The sequence below is a fragment of the Apaloderma vittatum genome, unplaced genomic scaffold, assembly GCF_000703405.1.
Source record: "Apaloderma vittatum isolate BGI_N311 unplaced genomic scaffold, ASM70340v1 scaffold3368, whole genome shotgun sequence".
In the NCBI taxonomy this organism is placed as follows: domain Eukaryota; kingdom Metazoa; phylum Chordata; class Aves; order Trogoniformes; family Trogonidae; genus Apaloderma; species Apaloderma vittatum.
The window spans coordinates 85580-101256 of record NW_009731098.1 but is presented as its reverse complement, the minus strand read 5'-3'; the positions used below and the strand labels follow the sequence as shown (position 1 = coordinate 101256).

At 37.5% G+C, this 15677-nt stretch overlaps 1 protein-coding gene across 1 annotated transcript in view; it reads left to right on the top strand.

Moving 5' to 3' along the window:
* Positions 1-15677, top strand: part of LOC104278152 (gamma-aminobutyric acid type B receptor subunit 2-like) — a 73481-nt gene that overhangs the window by 21412 nt on the left and 36392 nt on the right. The window contains exon 2 of the mRNA XM_009875051.1: positions 11720-11830. Coding sequence (XP_009873353.1) covers positions 11720-11830 — 111 coding nt within the window. The remainder of the gene's footprint in view (positions 1-11719; positions 11831-15677) is intronic.

Sequence of the window (15677 nt, the reverse complement as noted above, 5' to 3'; positions counted from 1 at the left end):
AGCAGGAAAAAATGGTGTAGAAGAACAACGGCACCAATCTCCTCATGTTTTTTTTCCAATGCCTTGATCTCAGAAATGTAAGCTTGGGTGTAAACGTAGGTTGTCAGGGACTGTGCTAAGAAGGGTTTTTGAGGGCTTTCTTGTCAGCTCTAGAAGTGCTCTAGAGGAATTACACATGCTCGCCTGCTAAAATAAAATTATGTAATAGGCATTCCTAAAAAAATAAGGATAAAATTCCTAATTATACCCTATTTAAAAAAAAGAAGATGTATAGATTCAGAGGACAGTGGTAGCACTTAATCTCAAAATGACCACCTCAAAGTATTCTTCAAGGCCAGTGAAGACTACAGGCTTTGCTGCCAGCACTGAATCCTGAAACAATCCTTTTATACTGACACGCGACACGTTTGTACTGGGAAAATGCTTGTAGGTAAGATCATCTATATCTAGCAAGACAACATAAAGTTCAATTGGCAAGAGGAAAAATATACAGCTATAGATACACATTGTATGTTTAAATGTAGAAGAAAGTATGAAAATATATCAGAGAATAGTTACAGATTGATGCTTCCTATAATTCTTTAAGTTGAAAATAAGCATTTTGTCTCTTCCAGATCTTTTAATGCCAGAATTCACTGAAACATGATCTTATAAATAAGAAAATGTACGGCTTTTATCAAGAAGGTGTTGGGATTGAAAGACAGAGTAGGTTCAGAATTACCTGCTTATATTACATATATATCAAACATATGCTTCAAAAGGCAAAAAAAAAAATTACTATATTATATGGAACTTAACAGTATAAAAACCAATTCTATGGAAATATATTTTATATCCATTTTGGATTTTATGGTTGCTAGGTTTTGTTTCACATTGGCTTGCTTTCCTACAAGCTGAAAATTCTTCAGTTTTATACGAGAGCAAAGGACCTGCAACATTTAAAGTGTGTGGTAGACTTGTGTTAAATGAAATCTGGCCTGACAGATGCTGAAAGAATGTAAATTATTTAAGAAAAATGTTGCATAAAAGTTTTACGGAACTGAGAGAAAGAGAAAATTCCCATGACTACATGCTTTGCTCTGAATAACGTCAATAGAAGTGTCAACACTGAAACAGCTATTTGCAGAATAAGGACGTAATGGAAAAATCAAAAATCTCTTTAACTGCTATTCTTTTTGTGTTTTGGGAGCATGTAACTTTCAAGGTAGCTTAGTGCAACTGGCTCAGTTTTTACTCACGTCAGCTCTTCCTGTGAAATCAGGAGAAAGATATGGTGAAAGAGATTTAAAGATTATCTATTTTCTTTTCTATAGTTTTTAAACTACCTCAACATCTCCCTATTCTTTTAGAATAGAGAAAACAGAAATTGAGAGATTTTATGGCATTTGTGGTTTCATATATACACTTTGGTCTAACTTGACCTTATTAACCCTGGATATGGCTTCAGGGCAACCATATCCACCATAGTGTGCTCTGTTCCACCCTTCAGAATTCAGGAAACATGCTGGTCCAATGGTCCAATGAAGAGCAATATGACTTTTTAAAAAAAGATAAAACATGCCCATAGTGAAAAATGCTTGGAGCTCAATACTTAGCTTATCAAGGACTACATTAAGTGTTTACTGAGCCAAAATCTGTAAATACCTAGGCAGGAAAAAATTTTGTTACATAGCCTTTCAATTCATTAGGCGAAACACAGTAAGAGCTAAGGGAACCTGACACTAAAGTAATTTTAGAAACTTAGAGTAAAATGAGTGCTAATTTTTTTGCAGTCAACAGAATTGACTCAACAAGAGTTATATAGGTTCATCATCACAGAATGTTCTTTCTAAAAGGGATGTTTTATTTTAAACTAGAGTTAATGCAAGGGAAATCTACATCCTGTGCTTTCCTGAAGATGAGACAATTATCAAAACAGTCTCATTTAACCGTAATGCCAATATGTCTACAGAATCCTAAGATTTCTTCTTTAAAACAGTCAAGGCATTGATTTAGGGTTCCAAGAGTAATTTTAATTTGCCAAGGGCTACATTTTTCCCAGCTGACGTAGAATTCTACCAAAACAAAGGAACATTTTAGTGTACCTTTAGTCACCTGTACTCACCTCCAGTCTGTAGGCTTTCCTGGCATAATTATGTTGGTAAAACTTGTAAAGATATGTGGTTCATTCATTGATGTTATTCTGTTCTAGTATAGGAGCAGTTGTACTATCAAGTGTGAATCTTCAGAGTTAAACTGTCAAGATCATGGATTTAGAGTCTGATTGCTGATGATATTCCTTAATTTAGGTGTTGAGATATTGTGCTCAGAAAACATTAAATAGTCGTAAGATTTATATACTTTTTTTTAAAAAAGCTGTCTCAGTGAGTTTCCCCATGCAGAAGTACTGTGGTAGAGGAGTGATGAAATGTTCATCCTGATATCTGTGAACTAAAGAAAATCTCTTTTTAATTAAAAATTACCATTCTTTTCAAAATGGAATTAGGTTATATCAAATAAAGTTAACAGTTTTAAAATACGAACACCAAATTAAATCTCTTGAAGTAACAACAATATTTCTGTTGGCCTAACCTTTATTTATTTATTCATCCATTCAGGTTTTGGATGATGGTATGTAAAAATATTTCTATCTAAGGCATTGCTAGTGTTGTAAGGTGGGAGAAGAAATTGAAACCTTCAAAATCCTTATGAGAGACAGAGATTTTCATGTACTTCCGTATATTAAGATGCACCTCACATTTGACTGACAATGAGAAAGTAGGAGTTGATTTTAGACACAGCAACTTTTGTAATGGAGATGTTGAATCACCTGATTCTAGAAAGACTTTGCAGGTGCTTGTCCTACAACTATTGTGATATAATTATGAGAATATACTTATAAAGCTAGTCTTAGCATCTACAAATTAAAGATTTGCTCAATTTTTATATTTTTTTAAATGGAAGATCTCCACTTAATACAGCAGTTTCTGAATTATGTCTTAGTGCAGTCATAAAAATAGCAAGAAAATCCTCCAGTAGTGTCTTGATGAACCATCATCTCACCATTCTGGAGAGTATAAAAGAATAGATGAGGAAATTAAAATGTCCTTCATATTCAGAAGTATTCCTTTTTATTTGCCACAGCCCAGAAACTATTCATCAGTGCCTGCATAAGGGTCAGTGGCGTCCACTGATATTTGCCTCTGAAAATGTCATACAATCCTACGATATGCTTCTCACTTCTCCCACGCCTCATATGGATGTTTTTAAACCCTGTTAGGGAACGAACTTTTCATTTTCTGCTTGAAGACAATGTCCATTTGTTGTTGTTGACACTGCAACACAGATAGGCGTAGTAATTAGTATCATCAGAATCCACAGATCAAAGGAATTATAGATGATATAAAGGCGGTTATAGGGGTGAGATTGTTGCCCTCCTTGGCCCAAATAGCTGGGCACATGAGGACCTGAGAGATTTTCTTGTCAGGAGGAGCAACCGATGATAGATTCTGTTAGCAAATCTGTGTACAAATCTGGCTTATTTACAGCAAAATGCTAAATCCTGTTTCTCTAAGTGCCACAGAAAGAATAGTAAGTTATATCCTTGCCTACAACTCAAAACCTCTCCACTAGAAAATTAGCTGCAAAAGAAGCCTCTACCTTGGTTCTTGCTGTGGCCACCCCAACAGTTTATCTGTGGCTGTCCTCTGCCATTCTACTTCATGCATTTGCCATACTTTGACATTCATAGAATCATATAATAGAATCATGGAATGGGTTGGGTTGGAAGGGACCATAAAGATTATCTAGTTCCAACCTCCCTGCCATGGGCAGGGACACCTCCCACTAGACCAGGTTGCTCAAAGCTCCATCCAGCCTGGTCTTGAGCACTTGCTGGGAGGGGGCATCCACAGCTACACTGGGCAACCTCTTCCAGTGTCTCACCACCCTCACAGAAAAGATTTTTTTTCCTAATATCTAATCTAAATCTACCCTCTTTCAGTTTGAAATTGTTATCCCCTGTCCTATCACTACACCCTGTGATAAAGAGTCCCTCCCCAGCTTTCCCATAGGCCTCCTTTAAGTACTGGAAGGCTGCAGTGAGAGACTGGAAGGTCTCCCTAGAGCCTTCTCTTCTCCAGGCTGGACAGCCCCTACTCTCTCCGCCTGTCCTCATAATGTTTCCATTAACGTAGGCAAGGAGGTGTTGAGTTGCTCCAGCCACGAAGAAGAGTGGCTGATGTGGCCTCCAGCATGGCAGGAAATCTAGTTAGGAAAGGAAAAAAAGCTGGAAGAAACTGCAAGTCCAGCTTGTCAGCCATGATTCTGGGCAGCTTCACAGGAATGCATATATGCAGAAATGTTTCATTATCCAGTCCCTAGATATTCAAATGGGGCAGCATTCTCTGAGGAAATACTACAGTGTTAAACTTCTCCTGAAGAGATCGCTGAGCAGAGTGGGAAGACATAGCCACAGTTGCTTGAAACACTTCATGACACAAGAGACTTTTGCCTTTTCCCTTTCATTGCCAGTGCATTTGTTTACAGGGATGACAGGGGTCATTAGGCTCAGTCTAATGTGTTATTTTGTATTTTACATGAATGCAAATAAATGAAACTGCTTGGATTAGGGGATAATGGTGATAAAAATACCAAGAAATCTCTGGGAACCTTTTCCCTCTCAAAAGACAGTTTCATTTAAATAAAAGTGAAGCATCACAACAACAAAGTAAAAATCAATAAGTGATGATATATATAATGCTGCAGAGAGATTTTCTTTATAAGTAAATGTATGGACACATTCACGATACAAGAGCTTATAAATAGCTTTTGTGTCATTTTATCATCTTTCAGTGATCTTTCACACTAATTTACAGTATGTATGCTTACTGCTTGGTGTAATTATTTGTACAAGAGACAGCTGAGGAGCTAGAAAGTAGGTTTGTTTTAAAGATACTACAGTGTAACTATCACTGTGACTATTATTGTTTTGGGGTAGTAGGAGTTACAGTGGTTATCTCTAACATGTTTTCTTTTTTTTTTTCCTATCTTCCTTTCTTCTCTCCCATCTACTTGTAAATTGAGACCTGGATTTGATATTTGTAGCAAGTTAAGTGATGTAAAATAACTACATTGATAGCCTTGAGGCCCCAAAATGTGTTAATACTTTTTTCCTTGTCTTATGTGGTGCTTTTTTTTTTTATGTTTTAGAAAAACAGAATGGGGGGGGGAACAAGTGAGCAGATAAAAAGTAGGGATATATATGTTGGCATTCCATCAAATGTAATTTCATTGTGCGATGGTTTCTAGCCAGCCAACCATTAGAGAATTACAGTCCCATGTGTATACTATGCTAAAATACCACTTGGAATGAAGATTTTTTTAGGAGCTACAGTGTGAACAGGATTTCTTCAGAACTGCTGGAAGAGGTTAATTTTTGAAGTTTTTGTGAAGGCGGGTAATGCTTAAACCCAGTCTGTTGACTGAGGTGCAGCAGGCAGCTGAATTTCAGCATAAAAAGAGAATGAAAGAAGCAGAAAATACCCTTTAATCACTCTGAATAATCTGAAGATACCCTTTACTTCATGTTGCAGGGGCAGGGGGTGTGTATTCAGATCTACGTGAGAAACCTCATGTCCTGAAACCCTTCACATGGCAGCTCTGTGCTAACCCTCCTCTGGAGGACTCCATCCAGCCCCTCCTGGCGTGGGCTTGGGAAGAAGGCGCAGAGTGAGCCCCAGGATGCCTTCCATCCCACACAGTTCCCACCTGAGCCTGAGCGGTGGGGTTAGAGTTTAAAATAATGCTGCTGTACTGCATCGCTGCAGTGGTCACCACCACTGTGGAACCACTGGAACCTTCGAGAGCAGTCCTTAGCCTCATTCACGAACGTATTTGAAGTGGCTGGAATCTCCTCTCTTACAAACTAAGATAAACTTAAGGTTTCTAAAACTTTCATGAAAGACAGAGTCGTTTTGTTGCATTTTGTTTTGCATCACTTTGAAATGCCAGTACTTTATTTTTGATCTGTATAATTAATAAAAATAAATACTGGTTTAAAAGTTAGTCACAATCTGAAAATCACACATTTTCATTTTAAATAACTTTGCAGGGGGGCCTCGTAAAGATTTGAAAAACTGGTTTTAAATGTCATTTCAAGTCATTAAATGTATTGAAATTGATCTTTTTCCAAACAAAGAGTTGAATACAGGAAGTTTTCTTCAACATTCTTTTTCCAGTAAATTTCTAACTAAAATTGAAAATTGGAATTAGAATTTTAGAAATTTCTATTTCTAGTTTCAAATTAGAAATTTACTGTAGAAAACTGCTTCTATATCTGGAGCAAGAAAAACTGGAGTGAGAATTTTTATATTGATCATAGTTATCAGAAGGGAAGATGTTTTTCACGATATAAACAAAGACAGGCAAGCTTTTGTTCTAGGTTGGCTGCCAAAGTTTTAATGGGAAGACATTCCAAGCAAGGTGCCCCAGCTTAGTATTGCATATGCTATTTTGCATTCATGGAAGGTATGACTACACAAAGTAAAAATACACATGAAATGAAAGGGATCTATTTCCTGGCCAATCTCTTTTTCATATCATAGTCTTTTTTCTCTAAAAATAACTTAGATTATTAAGTAAATGAAAAAGTAGAGTCTCTCATCCTTTTCTTTGTCTTTTCATCAGTAATTGAGAGTCTGGCTACAACACGCTGCATGAGAAAACTCTTTACATCCTTTTGTGGAACACCTTTCCATATGGATATGCAGTTTAGCATAGAGGAGAGACTGTTACAACGTGCAAGTGTATTTAATTTCTTACAGATTTTGTAGTATAAACTAACTAGAATTATCCTTAGAGAAAAAAATAATACTTTAAAAAGAGGTAAGGATGATATTCTAATTAAGCAAAGTCTAGATTTTCAGATAAGGGATCACATTTGAGCTCCATATGACTGTTAAATCTGTGAAATGAAAAATGCCAGAGTTGTCTAACTCATGCTACAGACTAGCAACACTATACAGTAATTAAGCCAGTTAGATGGAAGCCATTTAAAGGGAAGATAAAACACAGAGTGGGATGGTATATGAAGACCATTTTAACAGTGTGACAGAACGGTCTGATCCTGTATTTTCCTATACTATGGGAAACTCAGTTTATTTTAAATCCAGTAAACAGAAGCAGTAGCTATTTACCTTATGTTTATGCTTCATATCCATCTTTGGAAAAGACTGAGGCCTAATGTCTTGATTTTCTACCTGATGAAACTGCAGCTGAAGAAATGGCAAAATGTCACGCTGGAAATCTGCCACAAAGTTTCTCAGAAAGCATGATGAGATTGTCTGGCTGGGAGCTGTGTTAGGCAGCAGAACCACAACTCTGTAAATAAGGATCATTTGCTCTACTCTGAAAAGGCGACCACTTAGAAGTACCACCCTGGGAAACTCAAGGACTTTTGGATATTGTGCTTCACAGGCATTTGCTGGATGAAATGTCTCATGGAACATAGACCCTTCCACCTTTTAAGACCTATGTGGAGCTGTAGAGAAGGAATGGCAATAAAGACACAAAACAAGTCAATGATTAATTACTTGTCATACAAATATCTCCCATTACACAGGGTCTTTTCCAAGGGGGTTTTGGCTAGTATAATAGCCACTAAAAATTGTGGCTATAGATAAAAAAAAAATAAATTTAAGAGCGGTCTTTATATGGTTCAAATAACATCATGCCTGGAAGGCACAGTTGCCTCAGGGTGGTTTGCCCTATCTTCCCACACCTTACCCGGAGACATGAAAGCCATTCATTACAGTGCGTATGTTTGTTTACTCAAGTGGAGCCAGATCCTTAAAGGAATTGGAGATAATTGTTCAAGAAAACTGCACTTGCGCTTGAGGCATTGCCTTTCTGCATCCCTAGCAAGGACCACTCTGGAAAGCAGCTTAAAGTGAGCCTGTAGCTTTGTATTGCAAAGCCATAGATACATGAAGGAAACAAGAGTCTCACTCAGTTACTGCGAGGAGGTTTAGGAAAGCAGGAGGCATTCGACAGCCTCTGCTGTCGCCCCTGCCAGGGTCTCTCCTGCAGATTTCCCTGCCTGGTTCCAAACACTTTTAAGCTTCACCCCTCCCTCTGGCACTACCCCCATGAGCCATCACTCACCTATTTTGACCAGGACCTGCCAGCCCACCAGCAGACTGAAGAGCAAAGAGAACAAAAAGGCAACAAAACTACAGAGCTGAATAGTGATAATTGGAACCTGCACAGAGAGGGGATGTAAACATTCTGTAGGTAATCTATTTACTAATTTGTGTTGCATTCTAGACCTCACAGATCTTGTGTAAATGAAGCATTTTACTGGTGATGATGTACAACTCCTGTATGAAGTGAACAGATTAAACTGTTTATGTCCAACTACTGAAAACACTCCAGAAATCGATGTCAGTGCCAGAAACCTTATTAGGTTTCAGAAGAGGTAGGAAAGCTTCAGCCTAATCACAAGATAGAGGTCTTCAGGCTTTTGAGAATGACATCTGAAGGGCATTTAGATTATTTTCTATAAAGGGAAAGGGCAAATTTCCAGCACATACATAATCACTGGTACCATTTATGTTGTCATCCTCTCTAAAGCAGTAACAAAGTGCACAAATGGTGGATGATTAGAGAGGTCAGTGAAGTGCTCCATTCAGCTGTAATTGTAGAGTTCTTAAAAATTCTTTTGACATCAGAAAATATCATATGTTTTTTTAACCCGGCTTTTTTCTGTGATTAGTTAATTCATGCAAAATCAGTGAAGAAACAGAATGGCAAATTAAAAGCAGTAAAACATAAATGTCGTTCTGCAGTAGCAGTAAGTAATCAGCAAAATCAGTTCACTGTAAAATTACTGCTACCTGCCAAACCTCCACGTGCACAAGACCTCAGCAAATTTTCATTTAAAATACTACCACCTTGCAGATCTGGAAAGTGCTTTGAAAGAAATTCTGTGCCATTGCTGCCCCAAAACTACAGTTTTGCTGATGTTGTAATCAGTATTCTCTCTTTCTTGCTCCACCTGGAGCATTTCACAAGATTTTCTTATCTGACATAGAAAATCTGAATACACTGATTTATTTAATTAACACAGTGTTAAAACTATCATTGCCTTATAAAATCTAGCAATCTTCCTACTAAGGAAATGATGCAACTTCTTTCTCTCTAACAGTATTTTAAGACAAGTTATGTTTTCAATTTCATCTTTTTTCTGCCCAAGCCTCTGAGTTTTGAGTAACGAATAGACATATGCTTTCCAATTCTGGAATAATAACATAGGGAAAATAAAAATATAATCTGGTACTGACCAAGTAGGAGTTCTCATTACAGTAGTATTCTTCAAAATAAAGAATAATTCCAGTTACTCATAGTTGGTTAAGAGTGGTGGAATCCTTCAGTCTGAGTGGAGATTTCAATCCAGGGGCAGCGGAAATGAACAACATGACCTTGTCCATCGCATCAAGTAGAAGTTTACATTATGTATCAACTTTCTTGTTTCACAGAATGATGAAACTTAAATAGAGGGATTATATGGCAGAAAGGACATAGATCTGTGGAAATGAAGAGACAGTCCTGTGCTGGCTCCCCACTCTGAAAGAAAGAAGAAAAAAAAAAAAAAAAAGGAAGACATTCTGATGATCACAAGCTTAAATAATTCTGTGTAACTTCCATAATTGCAGACCTTTAGGGATGTAAGTGTTGGCATACCATAACTCAAGGATGATAAAAAAAAAAAGAAATCTTCATAGCAGGCTCAGGTGTAGTTTAGAATTTCAGAAGAATGCCTCTATAGTACAGTCCTGTTCACACAGCAGTTACACATTCAGAGCTATATTTGAATGATTCGTCCTGTGAATTTTACTGCATACTAGGCAAAAATCATGTTGGACATAGCAGCTTGTGACTTCGATGTGAAAGGGTACTTTCCTTTCAATGTACGTACATTTTAGCATTGGGTTTCTGTCACTGATGAGGAAGAAAGAGAGAGTTCAACTGATCCCCAGACAAACATCCATAGCATTTTAAATGCTGTGATGCCACTTAATGTTTGCAGTCTTTTCAGTTCTTCAGCTTATGGTTGGTTGCGTGCCATCAGCAACCGTTAGGGTGGAGTCATAAGCTCTCTGGGAGAGTTAATATTGCCTTCTTGGTTTTTATTCTATTTTAGGCCACCTTTTTTTCAAAGGTCTTCATTCTCCTGTTCAGGGTTTCTATGAAGTCCAGGATAGGAAAAGGTTTTAAATGTTAATGTCTTGCTGCTGCAGAATTCTCAAAGAAAATTGTAAATCCCTTTACTGTGCAGTGCATAATGTCATTTGGTGTCCCTGTCCCTCCATCTCCCCATATCTACCTCCTTATTTATTACATTATTATTTTAACAGTGTATAACATCAGGAGAAATGCCTCATGTACAAAAAGACTAATGGAAAAAACTGGATTAATGCTGTGACCACTGAAATCCATAGCAGAATTGATACGATCATCAGAGATGGCAAGAATAATCTTTAGGAAATTTTTCAGGTGTCTCTGAATACTTGGTTTATATAATAATTACTATACTTCTCATGAGACATTTTACACATGTTACTGATCAAAAAGGTAGATTACAAAGGCCACTGGGACAACAAGATACAGGAAGTTAGGTCTGATTTGGTCTTAGTTTAGCTGAAGTCAGAATCCAGTGTTTCAGAGCAGAATAGCTTCCTATATTTCAATTTTTTCTGTAAAGCAAAACAGTGTAGATACACACAGCTCAGAACAGCCAACAGTATTCTGCAGTATCTAAAACAGGATCTCTCAGAATCACATACAAGAGGCGCCTTGTGTTCTTATACAGTGTACACCATTAAAAAGCAGTTTGACCACACGCTAATATATATTGTAATTGTAGAGGGCATAGTAGCTGGTACTCGTTTGCTTTTTGTGTCAGCTGTTTTTTCTCCTGCTTTTTTTTGTTTTTTTATAAAAAAGGCAAGGGGGATGGTCTTGCAGGTTTCTACAAGTCTTAATTATAACTTCTCCCTCATACAAACTGTCCTGATAGTCTGCCAGTCTTGGTTTTGCATTTTTATACAATGTTTTTTTCAAAATAAATGAAAAGCTACAAAGTTTCTAGCATTATTAAAATTTGTATAGACATTCACTTGCTCTAAGGGATGTTTTTTCCAGATTTTTTGTGATTTATACTCTCTTCTAAGCTGCTGCTGTAGTTTCCACAGTAAATGGTGCTTGATTTAGCTCATGGTTGCAATGAAAAAACACCTGAAGCACAGCACTGTTTCATACATTGTTTATCAGCCATTTGCCAGTGACACAAGCACTGCAGGTGAAAGGAAGGATGACTTTAAGTATATTTATTTTCATGCCTGTGCATTCCAGCTGTTTGCCTTGTAGAAAAATTAGCTGTCCTAAAGCTGATACATGTGACTGATGCTGTTAAAGATAGAGTGACTTCACACATTTTCTTTCTGGCTTGTGGTAGAGGTGACCTCTCCTGACGGTAGTTATCATGCAGTTGTTTCCTCAGATCTTAGCTTTTCACTGTATTCCTTTACAGGTTCGTGGGTCTGCAGTCATCACAATTACTTGAAAGTTGTCTACTCTGTATTCCACGTGTCCTCAATCTACTGAGAATAGATATAAGTACCTCTGAGATGTGAATACAAATGAAATCTGAATCCAAATATTTCACCTTCTTTTTTTGCAGCCGGACCCTGCGGGCAGAGATATCTCCATCCGACCGATCTTGGAGCACTGCGAAAACACCCACATGACAATTTGGCTTGGAATTGTCTACGCATATAAAGGGCTGCTGATGGTAAGCGTGGCTTGTTCTGCACAACACTGACTTCAAGCTGCTATTTACTGATAGGCATGAACTGAATTATGTTTGCTTTTTCTTACGGCTGGAGTGAGTTTAAAATTTCCTTGAATATATCTTTTATAGTTGGACCTATTCTAAAGTTCATTAGGTGGTAATATGCAAATATATGAATACATAAAGGAAATAAATCATTGACAGCACTTAAACTGGATATTATAAATATACTGCAAACCAAGACATTCAGCAGTAAAAAGATGGGTCTATGAATGAAACGACTTTGTACATAAAGAGGCCCGATCATCTGAATTCCTTTAGCTTCTCCAAAATGGTGGGACTAGGTTATTTCAGATGTTTGCCTCTGAGTTGCATATGCCCTTTAGAAACAGTTGCAGGAGATGAAAGATCAATTTGGAACCTGAATCAAAATAACCCTTTTGTCACTGAGGCAGATCTCCACAAAAAGATTTAGTTACTAACAGGGATCTCAGGAACCAGGAGTCCTGAACCTTGAACCTTCGAAAAAAAAAAACAAAGCAAAGCAAAACAAAGCAAAACAAAGCAAAACAAAGCAAAACAAAACCAAAAGAAAACAAAACCAAAACAGAACTGTAAAGGTGACTATTAGTGATTAAAAGCTCCTAAGCCTGAATCTAGTTTTGACAGCGCTCACCAGCTGAACACCTATCTTGAGTTGAGCCCCATCTGGATCCTAAACCTAGATGAGCATTAGTTTACACTGCCGAAGGGGTTCCATCTGTTCTGTGTGTTTGTGGCATGCCTCTTTGCTAGGACACCCGTGAAAGGCTGGGTCAGCTGCTCGCACTCCCCGTGGTTGGTGCTGCTGCCCTGGGGAAAGCCGGGGAGAGGAGGCTGCTGGTGCCTGGGGTACTTGTCTTCCCTCTCCATGGCTCCACTGGGCTCCAGGGTCCTGCTGCTTTTCATGCTGCTTTTTTTTTTTTCAGGCTGAAAGATCTTTAAATGCACAACATAACGTTTAACAGTAAGGGATGAGAGCTTTAGCAACTTTAGTTGTAGATGTCTATTTTACAGAGAATGTCAAAGCAGGCTGTGAAATGAAGAGCTAGGATATACTTGATGTCCACAAAGGGATGAGGAGCTAGGAGAGATTCCGTATCTCAGCATGCCTTACTGGGCAGCTCTGAGTGGCTCTGGATTCACAGTAGCCACAGCAGGTGGCACATCATTTAGGGATTTGTGTTTTGAAGGCAAGGACACCAGAAGTTAGAAGCCATGGCATTGACCAGCACTGGGGCCACAGTCTGACAGTAAGATAGAGCTGTCCATTGGCATAAAACATTATGCTTTATCCAAAAGCACAGCACACCACCCAAAATTTTACCAATACATTATATGTGGAGCTTCTTTGCACACATGCAAAGTACTCCAGCTCAAAATAGATTGCTGCAAGTGAAAGGGAGCAAGGGCTTGGGTGTCCAAGCCTCTACACCTGCCTGCAAGTCCTCATGTGGAGCTGGGAGCTTCAGAAATTCCTACTTATACTTCTTTGTTTGATTCATCCTAATCTCCATGGTGCCAATTTCTGGTTTTTTTCTCTTTTTTAAGCCAAATCTTCCAAAGAGATACAGCTAAACTGAAAATCGTAGCTTTAGTACCAGTTGCTGACAAGGTGTTTAGTTTATTGCAGTACTTACGTTCTATGCAGTGATGGTTTGTATCTGTTAGGTCATTTTTTTTTTAATCTTCACTTATGAAGTTCTTAACTTTTCACCCCTTTTCTAGTATATTACTTAATTACTGGTTCAGCTTCTGTCAATAAATTCCTGCCTTTCACCTGGGAGAATATTTTACATATTTAATTTTACAAGATTTTTCTTAAATAATCTGTTAAAATGAAGAACATTTTCCATGCTTTTGTTACCTTCCAATCTCCTTATATAGAAATTTTGAACAGTTCATTTTGTGTTCTTCCAGGTAGAATTTGCCAGTGTGCCTTATATAAGTGCTCAAGACATTTTCCTCTGTGGTTCTCTTCAAAAAGTAAACAAGTAAATATGTTTGGTTCACTTAGATTGGTATGAATGAATAAATCAAGTTCAAATTCCTTTTAAAATACTGAAGGCTTCAAAAAAATGGCAGAGGGTTTTTTTGCAAAAATAACTTCATTCATGTTTTCAATAAAAAAATAAAGAGGGAAAATAGCATTATATATTTTTAAAATACATTCTCAGGTAATTTTCTTTTAAGTTTCTTTAAAGTTTGAGTCATACTGGACAGTAATGAAATTGCACTGATTCTCACTAGATTGGTTTGTTGGCATGTATGATGGACTGTTTTCCAGAAGATATGTGACTCTGTTTAAGTTTGTGAATGCCATTCGGCATTACTCACTAAATTTATTTTAGGCACAGTGTTTCATAATCACCAGTGAAATATACACTTTTTATTACTCTAGTGCCCTTTTATCACATAAATTGCTACATACAAAAAAAAAAGAAGATACTCTTCTGAATCACTTAACTGCTGTGGTGAGTTATGTGAGGACAACAGGATTGATGCCTTTTATCTCATCACCAAAGACGTTTCTGTATGCCACACATACCTTGCCTTCAGAACAAAACCCAGAACCTCTCGTGTTACTCTGTCATTTTATAAAAGTTTATTTAATACAAAATTCTGCACTTTGTAATAATAAAATACTTAGCTCTAATTTAACGTACTTTATACTCAAGAGCTAGTATTGCTGGCTTATAGTGTAAATCAGTGTTTGAGGTGAAATGGCTTAATGATTTACTCAGGCCAACATTATTTACGGTGACCTCTTGTCTCAAAAATGAGAATACAAAAAATTGGATTAACCTGAAAAAATACTTTTCTTTTTGTGGCTTGAAAATATGAAGCAATACTGTCCATTCTGATGACTTAAATGCACTGATGCTGGGAGTAAATCACTCAGGGCAGAGCAAAGAACAGAAGGGCAGGGCAGGCAAAACAAGGGAAGGCATTACTCGCCAGGATGCGCAGGTTCCTTCTGTATGAAAGTAAGCAAACATTAAAGATCAGAATCACGATTCTTCGATTGCCTTTGAAGGGCTGTGAGGAAATGCTTACTAACTGCACAAAGGCTTCTCAGTTATTGGATTCAGATTCCTCAGGACTGGTGGCCAGAGAATAATAGAACTATCCTAAATCTTGCCTTTGTCATTGTGTTAGTCTTCTTAGTGACCAAGTCCCCCCATACGGGACTGGGGTTATTTCCCCATCTCAGGTTCAGCTCCTAAAAGGCTGCATAGAAGTTCAAAGTCTGTGTATACGTTGTGACCAGCTGGTGCAGTATGTCTAACTTTTCATTTCAGATGATGTAGACATGGTTGAGAAGTACTTCTGTTTAATATGTTTCAGAGGACTATAGCAGTCACACCATCTTAAACTCACCAGTGATACATTACCAGTGAGTGCAATAGGATCATCCTGAGGGGTATTAATTATTTTTCTGGTCTCAGCTAGAACAATACCAGATAAAGGATGGATTGGACTCCTCTAAAGGGCTTTGCTTATTAACCACACACACTAGACCTGTATACAGTTTGATTCCTCTTTTCCTGATAATGTATTTAATTAACATTAGACTCAAGGTGTACATATGTTGGAAGTTTCATTGTGTTGCTGATGTATTATTACAGTTACTTATTATTCAGCTACTGAGAAACAGGCTTTCAAGACTTTCAAGGCTTTCAGTTTGGCTATTGCTGTGTATCAAAATCCTACTTTTGCCCTGTAAGTGTAAATTGAAGGAGTTTTGAGCTACTATTAATATTACTAACTACTTCTAGTACACAGTCTTACGTATTGTGTAGTACTT